General features: G+C 41.2%; 1 protein-coding gene across 4 annotated transcripts in view; it reads right to left on the minus strand.

The window, feature by feature from the left end:
* The window catches only part of RELN (reelin), a 504226-nt gene extending 492677 nt beyond the window's left edge, over nucleotides 1–11549 (minus strand). For 3 of the 4 annotated variants that reach the window (XM_074340625.2, XM_074340624.2, XM_074340626.2), the window contains exon 1: nucleotides 11011–11549. In XM_074340625.2, coding sequence (XP_074196726.2) covers nucleotides 11011–11236 — 226 coding nt within the window. In that variant the 5' untranslated portion in view covers nucleotides 11237–11549. The remainder of the gene's footprint in view (nucleotides 1–11010) is intronic. The other variant, XM_074340623.2, reaches the window with a different exon arrangement.
* Between the last annotated feature and the right edge of the window lie 2403 nt (nucleotides 11550–13952).

The raw sequence follows: 13952 nt of genomic DNA on the forward strand, positions 1-13952 counted from the left end.
TTTCCTTGTTTTCTCTTTCTTAACATGTCTCTTACTATTTCTTATCATCTCTTTCCTGAAATAATTGTCATTTCTAAAAATAAATGCATGCTAGTTAAAAATACAGATTCTGGAGCAAGATGGACTGAGCACTCCTGCATAATAGCTTTGTGATCTTGGGCAAAACATCTACAAGATATGATCAAACAATATGGTGAATGTTTACATTTTTTTTTAAAAAAGTATTACAGTAAAAGACACATTGTCATTAATCCCCCTCAAAATACTCCCCCTTGCTTCAAACACACTTATCCCATCATTCTTGCCACTTTCTGAAGCAGTTCTGGAAGTCCTCTTTCGTGAGTGTCTTTAGTTGCACTGTCGTGGCTGCCTCCATGTCCTGAATCAGTCTGACTTTGGGGAAGAGCCAGAAGTCACATGGTGCCAGAGCCAGTGAACAAGATGGATGAGGACGGACCACAGTGTTTTATTTTTCTTTATTATTTTTTAATTAAAGTTTATTGGAGTGACAATTGTTATGGGTGGTGAACACACAATGTGATATATAGATGATGTATTACAGAATTGTACACGTTTTATTTGACAGAAATAGCCATACCAGAAGCGATGTGTGACACAGAGTGTTGTCATGTTAGAGGATGATTTATGGCACACTTTAAAATACACCTTCTTCTCAACCATAGCTCACACCTGACTGACTGCACTAAACAAGCTGAAACTTGTCACACACTGTTACTAAGGTTCCACACACCGCTTCCCATATTGTGGGTCCCTGCCTTTCCATTGGATGGCACTTGGCAGCAGCATTCACCATATTTTGTGATCACAACGGAAAGGGTCAGTGTCACGCATTGCTTCTGGTACAGCAATTTCTGTCAAATAAAAACATTACAGTGTGTCCTCATCCAACTTACTCACTGGATCTGGCACCATGCGACTTCTGGCTCTTCCCCAAAGTCAAAATGACCATGAAAGGTAAATGTTTTGAATCGATTCAGGCCATTGAGGCAGCCATGACAGCACAACTAAAAACACTCATGAAAGAGGACTGCTTCAGAATGCAGCAAGAATGACGGGATAAGCGTGTTTGAAACGAGGGGAATATCTTGAGAGGGATTAATGGCAATGTGTCTTTTACTGTAATAAAGTTTTTTATTTAAACATTCACTGTATTTTGCAAACACATTTGTGTATCTCTGTGACTCAGTTTCTACATCTATACGAGAAAGATAACAGTTACCTATCTCAAGAAGCTGTTGTGAGAATTACATGAATTAATGTATGTATAGCATTTAAATCAGTGCCTGGCACATACTAACTGCTATTTAGGGTTTGCTATTGTTAATATTGTTGTTATTAATTTATTTTTAAGGCTTTGAGCTGCCTTTTTAAAACTTTTTAGAGTATCAGTGGTTGGAATGGGATTGTGAATCCACTTTTTCTAAAAGAGCCTAAAACAAATTAATTTCCTTATATTGCTCCATCACAAACACTGGACATAAAACATCTTTTGCAGGATGAGAACGCAGGAAGTGTTTACAGAGAAAAGGAAATTTAAAAAGAACTGGAACTCTGATCATAGGATATTTCAACATTCATAACAAAACTGGCCTCAACGAAAAGATTACATGTTCCTGAAGGTAAGACTGAGAGGCCTGTTTCCTCTGTTGATATGTAGCAAGCAACAGAAATGACAATGTTGGATGTGGTCCTAGAGGCTGAGCCAGACATAACAACAAGGTTAAGGTTGGGGCAGAGTTCACGTTCACAACCATGTCACACATCTAAGTATTTTAAATGTCAACAGGATTTACATATGGTGATACTGCATTTTAGAGAGATAGGACTGTCAGGAAACAAAGTTCAGTGAAGGAAACTAACTCGCATAAATTGTCAGTTATAAGAAATTCCAGAAAGTGGAGGTCAAGCACAGGTTACCTTCTCAAAGCATCGCTAGAAAAGTTCGCATAAAAATGCACTATTTTGCCACCTGCCGAAGTTGCGCACATTGAGGGGTATTTTGAAAATTATCAAAAGTATCTTAAGAAACATCCTAGTTTCATCAAAGTGACCAAAAGCAATTCTATGGGAGGACGAGGGCAATTCAGAGCTTGATACAAGAACTGGGACTTACCTAAAAGAGGATGTAAAATGGGTCACTTGTGTGCTTATACGAAATCATTAGGATTACAACAGGAACCTGACTACTTTTTCTTATGATGCGAGAAGTCAAGAAGAGCTCATCCAGGGCTGGTACAGCTGCTCAAGGGTCTAAGTGACGACCCAGCTCCTTCTAAACTCCTAGCCCACCATCCTTAGCATGTGAGCACCCATCTTCAAGGTCATAAGATGGTCGTACCACACCCTGGCTAGAAGAAACGGGTGAGAGCAGGGTAAAAAGCAAGTTTCTGCTGAGCCTTTTTGTAAAGTCATGTTTATCAATTTTATCAATAATCTTTCTAAAGACCCTACCCGGTAGACATCCACTTCACCTCACTAAGTTACATGGCAAAGGAGCCTTGGAGGTGAATGTTCTCAACTGGACACATAGTGGTCCTTGACAAAATCAGTTAGTTAAGAAAGGCGGTTTTAGTAATAACTGGAGAGACAACAAGCAATCCATGCCACATAACAAGATACTATGTGGTCTAGAAACAGGACAATCTTCCTCAAATACTCTCTAGGAAAGATGCCAACCAGCCCAGCTGACACGAGTTGGAGAGAGAAGTTTTCCTAGATGCTGGACTGTGTCCCTGAGATCATCTAGCTCCCTGCTCCCGAACAACCTACTAATAATCACCTGCCCCCCCTCCCCCCACATAAGCTTTGCTACAGTGGACACACAGGATGCACTGGCCAGCCAACGCCTTTATCCCGACAAGTGTATTTTTTATTGTCCATGAAGTAGCCTTCCACTTCACCACTTAACCACTTACAGATTTAAGTTTTCTCCCTCAGTCCTTGAGGGCCTGGTGGATTCTGGGTCCACTCTCAAAATCAATCTCTCTTAGCTCTAACTGGGCTGAAATAGTTTTGTATTTTAAAATTATTTTACATGGGGTTGTAGAAATATACATTATGGGTTTTGACAAAATATTAAACTGAGGTTGCTATTTACTTATCTTGATATCTTTCCTAGACTACCACCTAAACACACAAAATTTGGTTGCTTTTATGACCACTAACTAAGGAAGAATACTCAATTTAGGAAGAGGAAAGTTTGACTTAGGAATTGGCTGGTTAATAACAGTTTTGGTGGGACTAGAACTATACGAATTCTTTCTATTCTAGGCAAGTCATATATTTGTTTTAGCTGGAAAGCACTTTCTGATCATAAATATTTGGTGATGAGTCTTTGTTTTTCTTTTTCACTTGGGGTTTCCCTTGAAATGTGCCACATATTAAGAAGGCACAAAGTAAACAGGCAGAGTGAGTAGCTCCTATCTGTACATACAATGCTTCAAATATCCTTATTTAATGCTGGGTGATTGTACCAGACGATTTGATAATAAGTTCCTAATAACATCTACCATGTACCAGGTGCTTTATACGCATTACCTTATTTAATAAATTACAAGCCTGAAATATAGCCATTACTATTCCTACATGAGAAATGAGAAAAGCAAGGCTTGGAGAAGACAGGTAACTTGCGGAAGGCACACAACTAAAAGCGGCAGAGAACAGATCCACACAGTCTCTGTGCTGCCAGACCCTGAACTCTTTCTACTACATCACTGTTCCTCCCTGGATTTCTCTTTTCCGTGTAATAGGTCTGAGCTCTCAGCCGAGGAGTCTTTGAATTTTTGAGCTGGAACAGATGTTTGAGTTCACATGATACAAAACAATGAAATAGATCTCATTCAAGACAGATGGCAGGACTTAGCCCAGAGCCACACACTTCCTTTCCTGACTCCCAGTCAAGTGTTTGCCTTATTCCAATGGCCCCACCCCCTTTTTGACTTCTACTGAGTGCCAGCTACCTAAAAAGGTAGCATCACTATGTCATAGCTAAGCACCTGCAACTGTGAGCCTTGGCAATGAGACCGGCAAGTCAAAGAAATGACTTGCGGTGACTGACGTGATGATAGGGATGGTCCTTCACCAATTTACTGGCAGATGGAAGAGTCTCTATATATTCAAATATTCAAGACATCTACAATTGAGCTGCCTTTTAGGCTCAAGCTAATTCAATGTGCTGTTTTCTAATTCCTACAACTCTCCCACATGGCGCATGTGTGTTGCTGTGCACAGATTCCAGCTTCTGTAGTTTGACCACACAACTGACAGTGGGGAAAGTAGCTAGCTCAGAATTAAACAGCTACAGGCTGGACGGTTCTTCAGAGAGATTTTACAGTGTAGGAGGAAGGGCCTATTGTTAGGAATAATTAACCCATAAATTTTGAAAAGGGCAAGTGCATGTCACAGAAAGATAATATTAAATTTTTAACAGAGCAACACTTCTATTACTGCAAATATGCAATGAGTACAATAATTGATATAAATGTACTAATGTTTTTCAGAGGAGAAAAACGGAGTAGAGATGGTGATAGGAAATCTGAAAGGAAAGAAGAAAAAGAACTAGAAAGAGCAAAGAAATAGAGCTGTGAAGCAGAAAAGAGGACGGACAAGAAGAAGAAAAGCGAGGACCTGTGACGTGGTGGAAGGAAGCAAAAATGGGAAGACGATGAAAAAATTGAGGAGGAGGAAGAGAGAGACCAAGGGAGAAAGCAGGTGAGGTACAGAAGGAAAGAGAGAGGGGCAGAGAGAGATGATTCTGAGGTGCACGTAGCAGTTTTTGGTAAACTACTGTCACTCCTTCTCCACGTCACTTGGCATGAGGGCACCATGTACATGAATAACCAGTGCTATACGAAACACTCTTGAGCACTCTTATAGTTTCAACGAATCCTCTAATCAATACAATTTATTTTGCTTTCAAAATAAAGTTTTATATTCCTAAGGAAAGCTAATTCAGCATTAAAAGATAACCTGGGTTTTCAATGTTGACTCTGGAATCTCAGAGTTTCTACAGCTATCTCTTTGTGGCATTCTAAAAATTACCTTAGCTTTGTTTTTTGAGTGATTAGAGTTGCCTTAAACCACACACCAAAATTTTTGTACGTGCATACTGACCCTTCTGCACGACCAAAATTTAGTTGCTATAATTGGTTCCTACAGGGGAATCAAAAAAAGAAGGAAAAAAATATATAGCTTTAGAGAATCACACATTTCAGAAATAATTGGTTAACCCATAAGCACAGCATTCAACCCTTCAGAAGCTCTGCCTTCAATAAGATGGGCATGGCACGTGACCACGGTGAAAATTACTCTCTGAGCTACACAACTAACACCAAACTGAGATCATTTCAGGAGAAATTTCCTGAGAGCCAAGAGTAATTTAAAAATAAACAAATAAAACAAAAAACACCATTCCTATGTTTGACCAGTCATTATGGAATCTTCATATTTGAAAATTGAATTCCAATTTCTGGAAATGTGTTTTTAATACTTCTTTGCTTAAGGTTGATGAGACTGAAATTACACACTTCAGTTTTATTATAAATGACGCTAAAATCTGTAGGGTGGGGGGATGGATTAATCACCCAAATGTTTCTTAAACCCAAAATATTTAGGCAAACGCATTTTGCTTTTTATACGTGTGCTATGTCATTACTAAGACACAGCCTAAAGCACCCCTCGGCTCATAGTGAACCTGCTGATTCCAAACGCATACATTCTGCCTTCCTTCTTTTCCTGACAGAGTGCAGAGCCAACCATTTGTTCTATTTCTGTATGCATAAAGAACTTTAAATTAAAAGAGAACTTTGTATTTTTGTGTGAGAATGCAGAAAAGTTTTTTTTTAAATGCCAATGTTCAGCAAGTACCAGTCACTCAACTTGTTTTTCAAAAGTAAAGGCAATTTTGAAATAAAGGGGTCAGTGCATCAGCAATTATTTGTGAAGATTAAAGACATAATAAGTGTCAAATCAGCATCTTAAATAATCAGAAGAACAATTGCAGCTTAATATGCAAGATATCCTAAATAACTGATAATGTAAGGTTCTCAGATTATTCTATAAAGTTGACCAGTTCCAGAGAGGGAAAAAATAATCAAAAATAGATTTTAGATATTTTCTTTTGAATGAAACTAATTTATGAATATAATTGGAAGTCAATAGTATGGACTTGAAAATCTTGTTAAAATATCTATCATTTACCTTTTAAATATGAAAAGAAAAATGTATGTGAATAAGATAGTTCTGTAAAAATATTACAAATGATACAATTTTCTCATTTTACTTTTAAGATTTCTAATGAAAATAAAAATAAGTTTAAAGATTCATAAAAACTGGAGGGAAATATTCTAATTAAATAATTTCTAGTAATGTGCTGTGAATGAAGTAAGAATATCTGCCTAAATGAGATTTTTCAATTATAACTCTAAAGACCTGATTTTTAAAAAAATTTTTTTAGTTTATGGTTGGAAACTCACACAGGGAATATAAATTAAAGCAACAATTATACAAAGCAATGTGAACCTCATCAGTAAAATGTTTGAAATAAATGTAGAAAGTGAGATAAAATATACGACAAGTAGAGCAAAATGCTTTAAAATGCTCAATTTTCAGTCATATACAAGAAGGACACAGCTGCACTTCACTTATAAATTGCATCTGACAAATGATTCTGAGAGTTTAAATATGCTGATCCCAGAATCTGAGACATATAAACAACCATACACCTGATCAACAACACAGTTACCTTAGCAATAGCAGATTAATTCAAATAATAAAATCACTCCTTTGAACAGAATTTAATCTGGAGTGTATTACCAAAAATTATGTCTGATATGTATACTATTCCTGTATTTGGAAGATCATTATATTGCATTGCCTTTGAATAGCGATTTCAAAATAACAACCAGTTGATTCCAGAACACAACTATGTATAATAGTAATACTGGCAATTGTTACAACACAGTGCCCTAAATACTGCATCCTGATTATAACCTTTTTTAGGTAAATGTTCAATTTTAGCAGTAGGAACTGATTTTTCCAACCCACCCCACAATAAAAAATGGAACGGAAATGTAACATGAAAGAACTACCAATAATAGTGAGATGGGATTTACAGAATACAAAAAAAAAAAAAAATCTTCTTTAAAAGCATCATGCCCTATCACCAATTCATTTCTGCCAAAGGCAGAATTGTTTTCTCTCAGTCATTTCAGAGCATATTTTGCACTGTAACAGAACATTTCCCCATCTTATGACACCATAATAACAGAGATTCTTGTCACCTGAAATTTATATAATGTTATTGACAAATGTTACCTCAATAAAATTGTTTTTTTAATTCAGATAAATTGTCTCAGCAAAGCTCAAGCACTTTAGGAAGACTCATATACCTATGCTTGGCTTTCACGATAATGTTTTTTCTAATGTCTGACCTCTCCTTCTAATGGCCACTGAGTAAAGCCAATCTTGTGACTAGATGGGTCCTTCATGACATGATTCAGCTGTATCTAAAGTCTTTCTATCCCCAACTATATTATCTGCCTGCTCAGTGATGCCAAAATTCTTACAAAAAGGGGAAAACATCTTCCACAGTTGTAATTAAGACTGTGGGAGAACTGAATGTTAACAAATATGGGCACATTCACTATAAATTGAATAGGGGAGAGGGTTGCAAACAAAAAAAATGGTAGGTAGATACCTGAGAGGTAGGGATGAAAAGGAGGGATTATCATTGGAAAGGAAAGGTAGACATCAACCCAACCTTTGCTTGCACACAGTATGGTTCTGGTCCCTAGAAGGAACAGGGAATCTCCAGGCATTGCTAGGAAAGAGAAATGGCTACCTGACTGGACCATCTAGATTTCCATTTCCTATTTTCCCATAATTTGCAACTTTCTACCAAAAAAAAAAAAAAATTCCATGTTTGGGTCTGGAAACCATGTTGCAGAAATTGACCGTATTTTGGGATTTGTGCAAGAAAAAGGAAATTCTAGCAAAAAGTTCTGATCGTGAGATCTTTCTTCCTAATTCAACGGGATGTAGATGAGACCTTCTGCTGTGCTTCTACGCTGTGGAGTACTCATGCAAAGACACCATAGTTCACTGTGACTAACAATGCCATCTCAAGAAAGTCAGTCACAGACAACAGAGTTTAAGAGATATAAGATGACAACAGCGATACCAAGTGACACCCCTTAATTAAGAGATAAGAACTAGTAGAAGTAATCATGCACTGTTTACAGAGTTGCCAAAACTGCAAATAGGTGGATATACTACTTAACACTGGAAATGTGACAATTCTGTTAGACACACAGGCTTCAAATTCTTTAGTATTATATTTTTGGTTTTGTTTTTTTCCCAAAGGTTTTCAACAGAAATCTTTAAATAAATATGACACATACAGAGAACCATCATTTTGAGCCACCAGACTGACATTTGCCTCTCCATTTCACATTCCGAGCTCTGTCACACAGCATGAGTCTCAGAGGGTAGCTGACAGTCTCATTTACAGTAATGTTCTGTGTTAGGTGCGGTTGTACATACCACCTCTCTCTCAATGCATTCTTTTAGGTAAAAAAGTGATAACCATCAGCTGTACCCAAATACCACTCCTTCAAATGATGAGTTCAATGTAAATCATAGCTAAGACTTGTTTTTCTCTGACATAGTACTATGTTCTAAAGATTCAGAAGCTTAGAAATAAAGTCTCAGCTAATATTTTACAGGTCTCTTAGCTTTAAAAATTTTTGGCTGAATGACCTTCTATTTTGTTCCTGTGTAAAATGAGTCAATCACAAAAGTATATTAGGGTTAAGTTTTTCTATCAGCAGATCAATTCTTAAAAGACACTGTATAAATAATTTTTAACATGAATTTTCAAAAGTCTAGGAACAAGAGATATATGCAAGCATTGTTTCATTTTTAAACACTTCTTCTACCTGTAGAACATTTTACAGGGAAAAACTCTCCCTTACTAAAGGCCTATAGCTACAGCCAGTGTCAAAATATAAATATTGATAAAACAGGGTAACAGGAATTTTAAATCTGACATTAACTATTCTCAAACCTTATAACCTATAAGATTATAATCTATAAACACTATGATCTTCTTAAACTTACATAATAAAATTTCTCTACCTTTTCCGGTAGTGGAAAAGAGGCAGACATCGAGACTTCCCCCACCCAATGTCCAACTGGAAGTATTACACTCTATTCTTCCTCTATAGCATCCATTCCTTTTCAGACTTAGGGATGTGATTATGGTCAGTCTTAGGTTGACTTACATTTGCTAACTTTATAGTAAAACCAAATACTATGTCATATTTTGGTATTTTTAAGTTTTCTTTGCTGGCACCTTACAAAGGATGTGGAAAACAGAATAAGAAGTAAGGCTTTGTTTGTATTGTCACATGGTCTCCTATCACAACTGACAATCATACCTTTTAACCCAGCCTTGGCTCACTTACTGTTACTCTCACTTAGAGCTCGTAACAGGCAAGCACTTTTACTAAGGGTCACACCAAGTGACGGGCTCAATCAATCAGTCTTTGGGTTAGGTCTGGGTTGCCATCACATCAGCTGGTCTTTCCACTTAAAAGATTCTCATGACTCCAGAAAAACACCAGATTTTTCTTGGGAAGAGAATGAAGTAAACCCTTTCATTAAAGAATGGACTAGTTACAAAAAATTAATTTTCCAAAGTCTAAAATTCCACCAAATTAGACTCCTACTTTACAAACAAGGCTGCCACCATGCCACAAGAAAGTTGTAAAAGCACTATTTTAAATATCTAGAAAATATTTATTTAGACTACACATTTTAAAGCACATATGAAGGGTGTTTTTTAATTGAAAACAGATTCTTGTCATTTTTATATGTTTATCTGAAATGCCAGCTGCTCCGTGGATTATCTCCTACTATGTCAATAATTGTTACTTACAAAAGATCAAAACTATAATATGAGATTACTAGACAATGGTTTCTATTTGATTAGGTCTTAGTATTTTTGCCTTGAAATTCCTATTAAATAGCGCCTGTCACGGCTTAAAAGCTCCATGGAAGTGAAATATTCAGAAGTTCCTTCCAGCGGAAATACGGAAAATAGACAATACCTTTTTATTTTCCCACATATTCTATTTACTAGCTTAAAATACTAAAAGTACGGGCACCACATAAAACTACACTTCTTGGAGCTAAATTTTACTCCTTCAATAATACTATTTAATTTTGATGAAGGACTCCATAATGATCCTTTTTTTTTTTAAGGTACCTTTAAATCATAAGCAAGTAAAAGACAAAGTCATAATAAACATCACAGAGAGCATTCTAAACACAAGCAGCACGTTAAAAGTAAGAGAGGAATCAGAAAAAGACATCAATTACTGACATTTTAAACAACCCTTTAAAAAGAACAGAGAGCTGGAAGCAGCCGCTACCTTTCAGGACGGCTGTTGGACACTGAATAAAATGAGAGGGACCCCTGGCTGCTGAGCAGCGGGAACTTTGCAGCGGGCTGGCTACCGCGCGGGGCGGCCGAGGACCGGCCCTGGTCGATCTGTCACCAGCCCATCTGCAAAGCCCGGTGCCAGCCCCAACCCCACCTGGGGACCCTTCGGAGGGAACCCGGAGCAGGACAAAGTTCTGGAACCAAGTACTAGGGTTAAGGAAACAAGATGCGCGGATTCATTCAAAGTGTCAGCTGCGCGAAGGAGTGAAGGGTAAAGACACTGACCCCCGAGAATTCTCAGACGTTTCTCACAGGAACTAGCTCTGTACGAGGATATGCGCTAGGGGAATGTGTGGTGAATAAAACCCAACTCGCGACTCGATTCTCACTAACTTTGTTCTCCGAACATCCAGAGAGCGCAATGTTTAGGGAAGGGTCGTCTTGGTTCTTGTTTAAATGGCCTTTTGGAAGTAGGAAAGGAGAAAGCGCTGCGCTCGCGGGCGCACCGGGCCGGGCAGAGAGCGCGGAGATGCCGTGGTACCTACCATGGTATTCTTGTCCCGGTACGTAGTAGGTGGGGTTGCCCGCAATGTGCAGGGAAATGAGCACCTCGCCCTGCTCCCCATCCCCTTCCAGCTCCCCGTGGTGGGTGCACAGGAAAAAGAAGGGCGAGAAGCGGGGGTAATAGCCCACCGCCCCGCGCGCCCTCAGCGTCGCCCCCAGCAACAGCGCCAGGAGGAAACTCCGCGCGGCCCAGCAATTGCGCTCCATGCCGCCGCCGCGCCCCCCGAGCGCCGCTCGCTCATTCAGTTTTGGAGACGCCGGGACCGAGGAGCCACGCAGAGGAAAGGCGAGAAGGCGGCGGACAGGAGCAGAGCGGGCACAGGAGCGGAGTCCCGCCGGGAAGTTCGGCGGGAGCCCGCGGCTCCCAAAGTTTCTTTGGGCCGCGGGAGAGCGGGGCCAGGGCTGCGGATGCCGAGAGCTCGTCGTTCGGCGCTTCGTCCACCGCCTCCGTGCGCCTCCGCCGCCGCTGCCGCCGCCTCTGCGCGACGCCCCTCGGTCAGGCCTGGGAAAGCGCCCGCCCCCCTCCACACCTTCTTAAAGCCCCGGGCGCCGAGTTCCCCCCCACCCCCGCCCCGCCACAGCCACACGTGTCCCAGCCGCTCCTCCGCCCCCGCGCGCCGCCCGGCGCGCGCCCGCCGGTCCCCGCCCTCCCGGGCTCGCTCGCCCACACCTCGCGCGGCGTGGAGCGCACAGCTCCCGGGGCCCCAGCGCCTGAGCCTAGGTCGCCCCGGCAAGGGCCACTGAGGGGCGCGAGCTGGAATTGGGGGTCTGGGGTCGCTGTCGGGGGGTACGGGGGGGGGCTGCGAATCTACAGTGGGGGACGTAAACGCCTCGGAGAGAGAGAGAGAGAACCTCCCGCCCAGCTGTCTGGAGGAGCAAGACAGGAGACCATCCCCGTTAGCCCTCGGATTTCCTTCTTTTTCCAGAGAGGAGGCGCGGGGGAAGGAGAGAGCCGGTGGGGACGGGAGCTGGCGCCGGCTTCTTTGTGTGCGCCGCCTGCGCCCCGCGCCCCTCGGGGCTCGCCTGCCTCCGATCCGGGGCGGCCCGCGCTTATTCTGGGGGATCGCCCGCGGCCCGGAACCGCGAGGGGCCCCTGCGCTCCCTTCCCATCCAGGCTTTGCGTCCCTCCCGCTGCCCTTTGCCCGGCTCCTCGCTGCAGCGACAGAGCCTCATCTGTAGCGGGATTTAAAATGAGATTAAGCGAAAGTGGAGTTGGCAGCCTCTAATGGTGCCTGGAAATGGTGATTTGTGCTGCTCGGGTGTGGGGAATTGTGCGGCAGGAAGGGCTGGCGGGGCTGAGCCCCGACAGGCGCTCTTTGCTGGACTGTTCTGTTATTCATTGCTGTTGGGTTTTTCAGGCGAGAATGTTCTCATTTTTGAGTCAGTGTTTATTTCCTTTAAATGTCAGCTACGACCAATGTCCCTGAAATGGGGGAAAGGGAAAATGTTCTGGGTAGATGCTGGCAGCGCTGATTGAATCCGGTGGTAATGAGCTGCTGAACACGAGACTGCGGGGAAGTGAAATAAAAAGCACGTTTTAACGGAGGACGGCTGGCAGGAGCCCTGGGGCATCGCGAAATGGGGAGCAGGGTTGCCAGGTTTTAATGCCTCTCCCCACCCACCCTTGGCTTGCCACCAAACCCAGATAAACCTGCACGTACAGAAATGAGCAGATTATAAAATTGGAAGGGATGGTGTCTTTGCCTGTATTTGGGGGCAGTGGGGGTGGGGGGGGGGGAGTGAAAGGCAGTTTCCAAGGGGAGAGACTTCTGTAGTCACTTAGTTGCAAAAGAAAGAGATGGGTGTTTTTCTTCTTACTCAGGCTGAGAGTTCAGGCAGTAGAATGGGCCCACTTCTGGCGCTTTCTGGTTCTTCAAAATCCTAGAGAGCTCAACTGAAATATACAGAGAGTGCCAAAAAAAAAAATTACACATTTTAAGAAAGGAAAAAACTGTTAAAATTGTAATAATATATACTGATAACAAAAGATGAATACAAGTCATGTTTGACTTGTGTGATTACAAGAGGTGCTCAAAGTGGTTACCATCAGCATCCAGACACTTCTGATTACCGCCAACTACCGCTTGAGCAGCGTTGACCAAAGTGTCCACTTGTATACATTTTTGGCACTATATATATATATATATATATATATATATATAATCAAAAAATGTATACACGTGACTTGTATTCATCTTTTGTTGTGGTTACATATTATTACAATTTTAATAGTTTTTTCCTTTCTTAAAATATATATACATTTTTTGGCATCGTTTGTGTGTGTGTGTGTGTGTGTGTGTGTGTGTGTGTATTTGATGTAATAATCGTTACCACTGCAGCTCAGTGATGGGTGCAGGCCAAATGGGCTGTAGAAAAGTTACCTCATTTAATCCTCAAACCACCCAGAGAGGCAAAAATTACTCCCATTTCACAAGGAAGGAAACAAATCATAAATGTTAATTTGCCCAATGTAGGTGACAAAGGCTGGATGCAAGGCAGCCTGGTCGCTTGCTCCAAAGGCTCTCACTGGGAACTGCCTTGCAACCATCTACAACCCGAGTTAGGAGGAAAGCTACCACTACCCCCTGTTCAGGGCAGGCAATGTTCTCCTAAACAGAATTACAAGAAAGTCACCTACACCTGGCAAGACTATTACCATGTCTTCCTGTCCAGTTATGTGAATATGACATAAGACAAAATGAATCACCTCTAGAACAAATCCAAAGCTATTGAACGTTTTTAGCCAACAGTTTAAATATGTTTACTATGTGCTAAGCACTGTCCTAAGTCCTTTACATATATTAACTCCCTTAATCTTCATAACAACCCTGTAGGAAAAGTACTACTGATATCCTTGTTTTACATATAATGCAACTGAAGCACAGAGAGGTCAAATAATTTGTCCAAGGTCATACAGCTGGTA

Source organism: Rhinolophus sinicus, chromosome 4, assembly GCF_057876585.1.
Source record: "Rhinolophus sinicus isolate RSI-liver-muscle chromosome 4, RSI-T2T, whole genome shotgun sequence".
Taxonomy (NCBI): Eukaryota; Metazoa; Chordata; class Mammalia; order Chiroptera; family Rhinolophidae; genus Rhinolophus; species Rhinolophus sinicus.